This window comes from Chiloscyllium punctatum, chromosome 8 (assembly GCF_047496795.1).
Source record: "Chiloscyllium punctatum isolate Juve2018m chromosome 8, sChiPun1.3, whole genome shotgun sequence".
NCBI classification, from domain to species: domain Eukaryota; kingdom Metazoa; phylum Chordata; class Chondrichthyes; order Orectolobiformes; family Hemiscylliidae; genus Chiloscyllium; species Chiloscyllium punctatum.
This window is the reverse complement of record NC_092746.1, coordinates 19999338-20011645: the sequence shown is the minus strand read 5'-3', so window position 1 is coordinate 20011645 and position 12308 is coordinate 19999338. Positions and strand designations below refer to the sequence as shown.

Here is a 12308-nt window from a genome sequence, read left to right as displayed (position 1 = left end):
TGCTTCCTTCCTAACTTCAGGGTGTTGTTGCTGATACCTCCCCACAGACAGTCGCACCTTCATCACAGGAAGCCAGTGGCCAACAACAGATACCAGTGGAAACAACCAATGATCATGCACCTACCTATTCTTACCAACAAGCTAAGTAAGTCTTCTTTTTAGTTTGTGCATAAAGAATGAAAGTGCCAAAGGAGAATGAGTCCATACAGTGTAGAATAAATAGATGGAGAAACGATCATGTTGACCTTGTGGCTGACCCTGACACATCAATTTCTGAAAAGTCTACAATGATACAATCACGTTGCAGGTTTCACAATAAGCTGAATATCGTTCAAAGAATCAGCAGGACTTTTATACTCCATCAGCAAAGTGCTTCCATTAAAATCAATGCCAAAGTGTCGGAGTTGGATTGATAATCAAGCATGATTTTGTTTTTAGTTTATATTCCCTACAGCATAGAAACAAGGGGTTATTTGGCTTAATATGTCCACACCAACCCTCCGAAGAAGAACCTATCCAGACTTGATTCCCTACGTTTACCCCTGACTAATGCACCTAACACCATGGATAATTTAGCATGGCCAATTCACCTGATCTGCACATCTTTGGACTATGGGGGGAAACCCATGCAGACACAGGGAGAATGTGCAAACTCCATGCAGACAATCGCCTGAGGCAGGAATCAAACCCAGGTTCCTGGCGCTTGTGAGGCAGCAGTGCTAACCACTGAGCCAACGTGCCACCCCATCTATCACCAAATCTACATGTGATAACTTTAGATTTGTGTTGATTCTTTCATAGAATATCACTGCTGATATCTCTATCTTCATTATATCGTTATTAGATTAGATTCCCTACAGCGTGAAAACAGCCCAACAAGTCCACACCAACCCTTCAAAGAGTGACTCACCCAGACTCATTTCTGAGCATTTACCTCTGACTAATGCACCTAACATCATGGGCAATTTAGATGGCTAATTTACCTGGCCTGAATATCTTTTGGAATGTGGGAGGAACTGGAGCATCCAAAGGAAACCCACGCAGACACGGGGAGAATGTGCAAACTCCACACAGACATCACCCAAGGCCGGAATCAAACCCGGGTCCCTCGCGCTTTGAGGCAGCTGTGCTAACCACTGAGCCATAATGTTCCCTTCATAATCCAGAAAGATGATCAAAATAGTAGAAGATGATTTTGATTTTTCCTGTCCTCAGATCAGGAACTTAACCCTCATAATTCTTCTGATATGTGAAGAAATTACTTCTCAGAAGATCAGTTTTGAATATTGCATCAGCTTTCAGTGGCTGATTGTGTCCTGTGGTGTATTAACCACAAATTGGTTCTAATTTTACTGGTTTGTATTGAATTAGTTGAGTTAGTTTAGACAGTGGAGGGAGCACCACAGTCACGCTTGGTGATCCAAGGTTAGAACAGGAGTGAGGACTGGCTTGCACTCACACTCATTCACTGGTCCTTTCTGTCCCTTTTAAAAATCTGCATGCGGGATGAATATAGACTACCCCAACACCATGCTACTGTACAGCTTGCTTATCTGCAAACATTTCCCGACTTCACTTATTGAGTTCAGAAAATTTCACCCAAAAATAATTTTACATGCTGGAATAAGGCACAATGTGTATGGCGACTCCGTGGTTGGCACTGCTGCCTCACAGCGCCAGGGCCCTGGGTTTGATTCCAGCCTCAGGTGATTGTCTGGGTGAAGTTTCCATGTTCTCCCCATATCTACATGGGTTTCCTCCCACAGTCCAAAGATATGCAGGTTAGGTGGATTGGCTATGCTAAATTGCCCATAAGGTCAAGGAATATGTAGGCTAGGTGGATTTATGCTAAATACGGAGATGGGGTAGGTGGACTGGGTCTTGGTGTAACAACCTTGTCTATGCCGACTTGCTGGGCCAAATGGTCTCTTTCTGCACTGTAGAGATTCAGTGATAAATTCAGTGTGTACTTAACAGGACTCAATTCTTTGCTGAACGCCTTTATGATACCTGACATTCTTTTCTGTTTTATTTCCACAGACAGTAAACAGGACTGAAAACAGGAATCATGAGCTGAAAATTGCCTTGAACCAGGAAACTTCAGTGAACATGAAGGTGGCTTCCAGTTTGCACAGGCGTTGAATGAATGCTTTTTATTTCGTACCTTACCTGACAAAAAAAAGTGTTTTTATGTGCTGTGCAAATGGTTCAGTGATGTAGTCTGACAGTTTAATTTTGCTATAAAAGCTTATTTTTAAAAGAGAAAGAAAATCCCATAAAAGGGATTGTTTTGACTTTTCATTCAGATGAACAGGTAAAATATAAATGATTTGTATGTTCGGATAGACTTAGAACTGTAAGACTGACAAGTTTGGAAGAGGAAGGAAGCTGCAGTGTTTTAGGAAAGTTTAATGGTCTTCCTCTGATATTAAGCTACTCTTTTTTTCATGTCTTTTATTAATTTGTAGGTTTTTCAGAAACGTTTAGCTAAGATTTATCTTGACTCTTAATTGCCTTAATTTTGAAGACGTCAGGCTCTCAAAGCCAGCTGTCAACCTTGCGTTAGAAATTCTAGATTGAAATTATGTGCTTGGACCAAGTGGTTGGTGCAAGAATTTGATAAAAGCTTAACTTTATAGGGAGGTAAAATGCTAATAAGCTGTACAGGTTAAAACAAAAAAAACAAAAAAAAATGTTGCTTGTCTTCTTTTGCAGAAGAACATGGTTTTATTGATAAAGAACAAGGACAACTGACAAAATCTAAAAAAATTGCTGAGACTTTTAATGAATTTTGTCTTAAAGCAGTGGAAACTGACAATTTGCAGAAGGCTGAAGCGTTTTGCGATTTGAAAAAAAAAGTGACTGCATTGTACAAAATGCAGTTTATCGCTTAAGGCAGATTGTTTTATTTACAAAGCATAATTGCTAGCAGCAGAATTAGTGCTTTATATTTGCAATCTTTTTTATTAGCTTAAAATGTTTTTAGTCTGCTTTGCTTGTCACCTTGCAGATGCAAGCTAAAGAGTAAAAGGTGCGAACTAGTTAGATAGGAGCTTATGGTTAAAAAGAAATCAAAGCAAAAGCAATAGATTGAAGAAATTGTGGACAATTTCTGTAGTCTTTAATTTTCATAGTTGTGGATCAAATGCAGCCTAAGGATGGCCTATTTTATACCAAAGATGAAGTGACACCCTAAAGCAGTCAAGAAGCTAGAGATTTTTTCTGTTGTTTTTTAAATCTTTATTTGACCTACATGGCCGGACCAGTTCTTACTTTTCTTTCTTTAAACTTTTCTTCCACTGGTTACTCTCTAATAACTCATACGCAGTCAGAATGTTTATCTAAAAATATTGGTGGTGCACTGGTAACAGGGGAAAATTCCATGTACATCGAAAGAAGGATTAATTCTGTAAAATATCAAATTTTTTTCTGTCCTAACTTTGACCTTAACATGTATTTGTAAATGTGCATTATTTGTTCACTTTGCAAAGTTATTACTTTCTCAGTCTTCCTTCATACTTTATGCATCTGGATAGCCCATTTATCTACCTCAGTCTATGCCATCTCCTAATGTGCTGAGCAGCTGTTATCCAGCATTTTGCAAAGCTTCAATTTTTTTCTTCCTTTTTTTTAATGTGCCCAGCGTTTCTTGTGTGCAGATTGCCTCCACAGGACATTGATGAGATGTACAGGTACATATCAGGACATTAGCAGCCTAGAAATAGTTGCTACATGCCCAGGCTTAGAAACTCTGTTTATTGATCCTACACACAATGGTAGCAGGTAGGACAGCCACTGCCCCAGTGACAAACCACTTTTATACTCTACTAAAGTCAAAATCTGATATTAAAATATGCTTCCTTTGTATGTCAAAGGAATGACTTTGTGCTGGAGCTATATTGATAGTATGTGTACTGTCAAATCAAGCAGATCATCGACTCAATTTTGGAGTCCAGTCAAGAAGTGACACCATTTTAGTGGTGGAAAAAAAATCTCTGTGTCTTTGATATTTGTGTTGTAGCTCAACATAAATATATTGTGCAAAATACAGAGTTGTGTTTCCCATTCTGAAAGGTAACTATTGCTACTGCAACATGCCGCTGCTGTCATTTAGTAGTACGGTCAATAGTCCATTCATTTCATGGCTTTGTTCCCAATGGGATGTTATGGTAAAGAAGTAAGGGAGCAATATTGGGTAAAGGCTGTTTGTGATTATTAACATTCTGAATGTGAGAAAATATATAGAAACAACTCTTTCCCTTCTGATTTAGAGAAACGAAAGATATTGCTGACAATCAGGGATTATGAGGAGGAGAAAGTCAGGAGGGCAAGGGTTAAGTTAGGCATAAGCAATTAATGTACTTGAAACGGGGTTTAGGATATACCAGCCAATGAACATAACCAAAAGAAAGATGTCCTGTTGTGACCAACAAGCAATTCACCTCTTTAAAAACACAATGTTTGTGCCAGCACTCTCAATGGGTCTGGAATAAGGGACTGTATCTTTTTGTGTCAGTCTATCCAAGATGGATTTCAATCATATTTCTAATTCAATCTCTACAATTTGAGCTGTAGTTCAGACTCTTCAGAACACACAGAGAGTATTTTATCAGAAAAGTCAGTTGAAAAAGTCCAATTTTTTATAGATTGTTCAATTGTGCCCTTTTTTTCTTCTTGTACATTACAAGCCACCTGTTTAATTGAATTAGTATTTTTTTCAAATTCTTGTAAGCTAAATGAGATGCTTGGAAAGTAAATGTTAAGTATGTTTATTTTAATAATTCCGAAATATTTAACTAGTACAAGTAAGACTGGGGATTAAATTCAAACTTATTTTACCCATTATTTTCAGTGAGGTTCAATATGGCAAGGTTAAATCAAACACTAATGATTTGGAGTAATATTAAGGCTTTCCTGGTGAATACTTTAAACTGGCACTGTTTAAACAGTTACATATAATGGGTGCCAAAAGCCTAGTTAAAGAAACCTGTCTCCAAAATTGGTCAGATACCAAGCAGAACATCATCCAGCATACTGTGCTCAGTTTTTATTATTTTACCTGTGGCATAACCAATGATCTTTTAAAAGGGGATTGATGACGGCAGTGAATCTACAGTATTTCTATGGGCTGCAACCAGCCTACAGTAATGCCCCTCTAGTTTGGCAGCCCTTTCCACAAACCAGGGTCTACCTGTAAGCCACTATTGCCGGCTCTATTGAGTTGTCGCTATTGAGCCCCAACGGGCTCCCGCAACTTTCTGTAAATATTTAGAAGAGGTCTAAGGTACAATATTGAATGAGCCTTGAGCTTCTGGCTCACCCTAAGGATGTGCGAACTACTTTAGGCCAAAGTGAATTTCTCCTCATATCTTCAAACAAATTAACGTTTAGTGTGCCAAGGGTTTGTAATTTTGTTCACATGGAAATCACGTAGAATTCTTGCAGATGTAAGAATACACTTCAAATTTTCCCAAGAGGAATTTGATTCTTCCTTCTCCCGTTTTCTGATATACTAACCCTGATGACTGAACATATTGGAATCCAACACTGCATCACTGAAACGTACAGAACCAAATTACATACTGGCTTAGAATAGTGCATTTCACAATTCTTGTGGACTTCTAAACAAATGTTGTTTTGTTTATTAGAAGTTGGAATGAAAGATTAGAAGTTGGGCCTCTGGGAGTTGATGCTTTCTTTTCTGTGATTATCCAAGAGCGTATCATATTATCATTCATCAAATCGACAAGGGCAGAGTTGTAACCCAATGAAAATGAAATGAGTGCAATATACAATTGATCTAATTTTAAAACCCCCTTACCGAGTCACTCTAAGGATCACAATAATGTGCCATTTCCTTCTAAATATATACTTAGCTCAAGGAAATAGGTGAGAATTCATCTCTGTTGGATAGTGAGTTTTGGCAATCTACTTTCCAATCGCTTTAAACATGGGTCCATAATAGATATGGTTCCACCAAGCTTAATTGTCTCAAGGTGTGCAGTTCTGGGTTGAGGGGTCACCTTTTTGATATCGAGATTTAAGATACTTAATATATGCATTACTTCTGTTCAACTGACAATACCTGTGAAGCAAGGCCAATGCTTGATGTGTAGTTCTGTGGGTGGCCTGTTTAGACGGGTCTGTACTGTGTTTATTGATGCAGGATTTGCAATTCCCTTTAACAAAATTACATTGGCGTTTGGTGAACCAGAGTGGTACTTTTGTTTGAATTTCCAAATATGGACGTGTGATATATCAGTGCTGCTAACCAATCATGAAATTTTATTTTAAAGTGTGTGCGTATATGTGTGTATGCGAGAGAGACACTATTGCCTTTCTGAGGCACGTCAAAGCACTTATCCCTGAATTTGTATCTAATTAGTATAGAGATGTTTGTATTATTATTGGTATCCTTGTTTTTCATCAATGTAAAGAGAATACAATCACAAAGAGGAATGCTGATAAGAAACTATATTGCTTTAAACAATTTGCACACAAGACATGCACATCAAATTAGCTTTAATTTTTTTGTTTGCTCTGGCAATTCCTATTCAGTGTTATCATGGGGTCATTTTCTGCTAACAAACCTCCAGTTGCAGTGTCAATGTTACATCCACAGAAAGCTATAAGTAGCAAAATACTAACATTTCTGAAGGGAAACTCCCATCCAAGTTGCCTTTTAGTTAATAACCGAAGTGCCCAGTGATGGTTAGTTTTCGAACCACAGAGAACAATATTTGACTGATACAACTATTGCCTCGGGTTTGGGCTTGACCTTTGGCTCGCAAAACCTTAAGCCAGACTTCTGTGGTTCTGCCCAGGCTCAGGGTCAGTCCTTTGATGCATTTCAAAGTTGACTTGGCATGTTTGACAGAAATGAGTGACTCCCAAGAAGGCTCGTGTTTCTTTAACAAAGAATGTGGTAAATAACTGGGATGTGAAAAATTCACTTCCTATTGTGGGTGTAATATCAACACTGAGTGTCATGCTGTGGCATCAGATTACTGGAGAAGGTCCCAGTTTGAAATCCTTCAGGAGGGTACATTGCCATACCAGTTGATAACCAAGCAACATTATTATGTGCAGATATTGAGATTGTTCTGTGTATCAATTCAGATCTATGCTGCTTTGTTCAGACACAAAGGTTTTCATCATTTATAACCTCACAGAATAAATGTTTTTCTGTCTTTTATTAAATTTTGTCAGACACAAATCAATCCAAAATACGCATTTAACCTTCCGAGTTCAAAGAATCTATTTTTTTTAAAATGATGACATTTCTGCATAACAGTTTCAACAAAATCTGGCGTGTGTTTTCAATTTAAATTCAGAGTGGCATATCTCTATTTCGAATATAGTAAATGAATGGCATTATTTAACTGCAGTACAAATGATGGATCATTGTTTGGCTCTTCATTGTCAAATATTTTGGCGATTTCTCAATTATCTATCAATTAAAGAGAAACCGATGCGTATTCTATATTCTTTCCGAAAGAATCTTGACAGTGATGAAATGGCAAATAGTGTCCCAAATCACGAATAGTTTGAAAATAAAATAAAATGTCAGCTCTGTCAATTAATAGGAAAAATGTTTCCTGCAGAGGCAAGCGACCGTAATGCCTCACTTCAGAGCTGCCACCCCATAATCCAAGGACATGAAGCCAAACAAAACAGAAAAAATATTACCAACATCCAGCTAATGTGTGGTTTTTTTTTTGGTTGCTCCTTATCATGTAGGAAAAGCTCCAGAACTTGGAGGGTTAAAATCCTTCTGTCTGATACTTTTTTTTGTCATTTGTTACAAACCTGCACAGGGAAACTCTGTAACCTGGTCCTAGACCAGGGCTGTTTCACTAGTCATTAAATTATGAAACTTTTTTTTAATTTATGAAGACCTTATTTTGTACAGTTCTCTTCATTAAAAGAAACTCATAGAGATGTCTATAAGATCAAGAAAGTTAATTTTTTAAAGTTGTGTTTCAGTTGTGCCACAGAAATGCCAGGCATCACTTTGCCTGACAGATCTTTCATTATCTGTTTGCTCCTGGAAATTTATGTAGATCAGTGGATGTTAGGTTTAAAATTCTGTTTTCTTTGAAGAAGCTTTCAATAAAAAAGAAATCTTAAAAAAAAACTGTTTCTATGTGCACTTTTGTTGTTGTGCTTTGGTTAAATATTTCAGTTTGTGGTATTAGGGAGTCAGTATTGGCGGAGTGTTGCACTGTAACAGGGTCAGTACTGAGGGAGTGCCACAAGGTCAGAGGGCCTGTACAGAGGGAGTATCACACTGTCAGATGGTCTCTACTGAGGCAGTGCCACAATGTCGGAGGGTCATTACTGGGGTTGTACCACACTGTCAGGCGGTCTATACGGAGGGAGTATCACACTGTCAGATGGTCTGTACTGAGGGAGTACCACACTGTCAGAGGTTCTATACTGAGGGAGTACTGCACTGTTGGAGGGTCTGTACTGAGGGAGTACTGCACTGTCAGAGGGTGTGTACTGAGGGAGTACCGCACTGTCAGAGGGTCTGTACTGAGGGAGTACCACACTGTCAGAGGTTCTGTACTGAGGGAGTACCACACTGTTGGAGGGTCTGTACTGAAGGAGTACCACACTGTCAGATGGTCTGTACTGAGGGAGTACCACACTGTCAGAGGGTCTGTACTGAGGGGGTACCACACTGTTAGAGGGTCAGTACTGAGACAGTGCCACACTGTCAGATGGGCTGTACTTGAGGGAGTACCACACTGTTGGAGAGTATAGACTGAAGGAGTACCACACTGTCAGATGATCTGTACTGAGGGAGTACCACACTGTCAGAGGGTCTGTACTGAGGGAGTACTGCACTGTCAGAGGGTGTGTACTGAGGGAGAACTACATTGTCAGAGGGTCTGTACTGAGGGAGTGCCACAGTATTCAAGAGTCAGTATTGACGGAGTGTTGCGCTGTCAGAGGATCTGTACTGAGGGAGTGCTGCGCTGTCAGAGGATCTGTACTGAGGGAGTTCCACACTGCCAGAGGGTCTGTACTGAGGCAATGCCACACTGTCCAAAAGTCAGGACTGAGGGAGTGTTGCACTGTCAGAGAGTCTATACTGACGGAGTGCTGCACTGTTGGAAGATTTGTACTGAGGGAGTGCCACACTTCGGACAGTTAGTATTGAGGGAGTGCTACATTATTGGAGGGCTGTACTGACAGATTGCCACACTGTTAGAGAGTGTGTACCGAAGGATTACCACACTGTCAGAAGGTATTAGGGAGTCAGTATTGGCGGAGTGTTGCACTGTAACAGGGTCAGTACTGAGGGAGTGCCACAAGGTCAGAGGGCCTGTACAGAGGGAGTATCACACTGTCAGATGGTCTCTACTGAGGGAGTGCTGCACTGTTGGAGAGTCAGTATTGAGGGAGTGCTCTGGATACTGTCAGACTCTCATTCTATCAGTCTTCCCTGGAGCAGCCTTATGTTCTGTATAATCCTGAGATTGAATTTTTAACTTTCCATCCTGTCTGTGGAGAGAACACATTCTTCCAGCTTTATTTCTGGAAACTTGATTGTTGGAGCTCAAGGTTATGAAACTCTAATGAAAATCCTTACTTACTTCATGGACTGGTTTCTGATTTATGCAGTACTACTCTCACTATTTTGTCCCATAACCACAGTACAGCCTGACTGTCCATCCATCACAGTTTCAACTTTTATAGCCCAACTCCTCTCCCAAACAAAATCCGTATCGAGCTCTATCAATTGGTTCAATGTTGGATCCATATCTGTGGTTTGTATTCGACAGGCTATTGCACAATATTTCTTGCTTGGTGGTGGGGAATCAAATAAAAGTTAATTAAATTGTCCTTCACCTCCCTTGCCAATTCTGCTAGTGCTGCAGACTGGAGCTTGACATCAACAATGCCATGGGGCAGGTGAATTCCTTTATTTGTTTTTCAAAGTTAATCTCCTTGTGCAACATGTGGCAAATCACAATCATTCTGCACAATCCTTCTGGCTTCTGTTGTAAACCTCTGGTCTACTCGAACATCTAAATGCTAGTATTGCTACTTTAGAATCCTCAATTGTTTAGTCTCATACCATTTTGACTATTTACATACAACTGTTCTTCTGCCTGGTTCGTGATAAATAATGGAAAGTGGAAGAGAGTCAACTTGGCTCCTCATACTGGAAATCTCTCTGATGACATCGCTCCATGCAAGGAAATCTCCTAATTTCCACATGGCCAATCCATAACATTGATTCAGACTCAAAGTGAAGGGGCCAGATGGCAGCTTATAACTCATCTGTAAATCCCAATAACCGTTCCTACAATCTATTGCCACATTCTAAAGTAGCTGGTCAAGGATGAAAGTATCATTTGCTGATTTTTGCAAGTTTGCATCTGTATGTGGCATAATTTGTTCATCACAGACATCTCCCTCGAATCTTTGACAATTTCAGTCAGCTATGTGTTCCTAATCTGCAAAGTCATGCAGTCAGTGTTACTTTAGACCTGGAGAAAGGAGCAAAGTGTGGAATGAATGGGCCTGTGAACCCAACATAATAATCGTTCTGTCATACTTTGAATGCAGAGTGTACTCTTCACTTACTATTGTGAAGCTATCTCCTACAGCTTTGACCAGGACAGCTGCAGATGGAGAAATTCCAGCTAGAGTTGAGAACTTACAGTCTTCTATGAGCATTTCATGCCATTTAGCAATTGGGAGCCTCTCAATACACCTGACACTGTTGTCATACAGTCATAGAGATGTACAGCATGGAAACAGACCCTTCGGTCCAACCCGTCCATGCCGACCAGATATCCCAACCCAATCTAGTCCCACCTGCCAGCACCCGGCCCATATCCCTCCAAACCCTTCCTATTCATATACCCATCCAAATGCCTCTTAAATGTTGCACTTGTACCAGCCTCCACCACATCCTCTGGCAGCTCATTCCATACACAAACCACCCTCTGCATGAAAAAGTTGCCCCTTAGGTCTCCCTGTACCAACAACCAGCAAAACTAATGTCATTTACAAAATACGCTGCTAACAAACACTACATCGGACAGACAGGAACGAAGCTAATCACCAGGATCCATGACCAACTAGCCACCAAAAGACATGACCACCTGTCACTGGTATCCTTATACACAGACAAGGAAGGACACCACTTCGACTGGGACAACACATCCGTCCTGGGACAGGCTAAATGGAGACACACACACAGGCCTGGCATTCAAACCAGAACTCCATCAATAAATACATCAATTTGGAGTCCATTTACCAAAATCTGAGAAAGAGAACCGGAAATGATATCATCCACCTTAACAGGCGAAGACATACAAATAGTAGATGGGACAGAACTGCAGGGTCACTTTCCTAGCAAGGTGATAAAATGTCTGAGAACAAGCCTACCAGCTCAGCGAGCAAACTTGCAACCTAAACCTTAACCTGAACTACAAATCTTCTCAAAGATCACCGAAGCAGAATTGTCAACCTCATAAACCTGCATATTTCCCACCCTACCGATAACACCATACATGAGGACAATCCCTGGTTCAGTGAAGAGTGAAGGAGCAGCACCATGTGTAACTAAAAATAAATGTCAACCTGGTGAAGCTACCACATATCTGTCAAACAACCCAATCAGCTAAATAGACAAATAGACAGATAGACAGAGCTAAATGATCCCACAAGCAACAGATCAGATCTATGTTCTGCAGTCCTGACACATCCAGTTATAAATGGCAGGTGGACAACAATTCATTAGAGGGTGTGACTGCACAAATGTCCCCATTCTTGACTGTAATGGAAACTAGAACATAAGTGCAATTTTTAAAAAAACTGAAGCATAACATCACTGCAATACGGAAGCAGGCCATTAGCCCACTGAGTCATAGAGTCATCCTAGATCCTCTAGTTCTGGACACTCTGATCCCAGGGAAAGGACTTTGTCTATTTACCATGCCCCTCATAATTTTGTAAACCTCTATAAGGTTTATAGCCTCTGACACTCCAGGGAAAACAGCCCCAGCCTGTTCAGCCTCTCCCTATAGCTCAAATCCTCCAACCCTGGCAATATCCTTGTAAATCTTTTCTGAACCCTTTCAAGTTTCACAACATCTTTCTGATAGGAAGGAGATCAGAATTGCACACAATATTCCAACAGTGGCCTAACCAATGTCCTGTACAGCCACAACATGACCTCCCAACTCCTGTACTCAATACTCTGACCAATAAAGGAAAGCATACCAAATGCCTTCTTCACTATCCTATCTACCTGCGACTCCACTTTCAAGGTCTGCATTCCA

The 12308-nt window shown here is 40.2% G+C and overlaps 1 protein-coding gene across 6 annotated transcripts in view; it reads left to right on the top strand.

Annotated features, from left to right (window-relative positions):
* Positions 1–8137, top strand: part of rbms3 (RNA binding motif, single stranded interacting protein) — a 1402627-nt gene extending 1394490 nt beyond the window's left edge. For 5 of the 6 annotated variants that reach the window (XM_072575202.1, XM_072575199.1, XM_072575201.1 and 2 more), the window contains 2 exons: positions 21–145; positions 2041–8137. In XM_072575202.1, the coding sequence (XP_072431303.1) occupies positions 21–145; positions 2041–2047 (132 nt within the window). In that variant the 3' untranslated portion in view covers positions 2048–8137. The remainder of the gene's footprint in view (positions 1–20; positions 146–2040) is intronic. The other variant, XM_072575203.1, reaches the window with a different exon arrangement.
* Positions 8138–12308: the final 4171 nt, after the last annotated feature.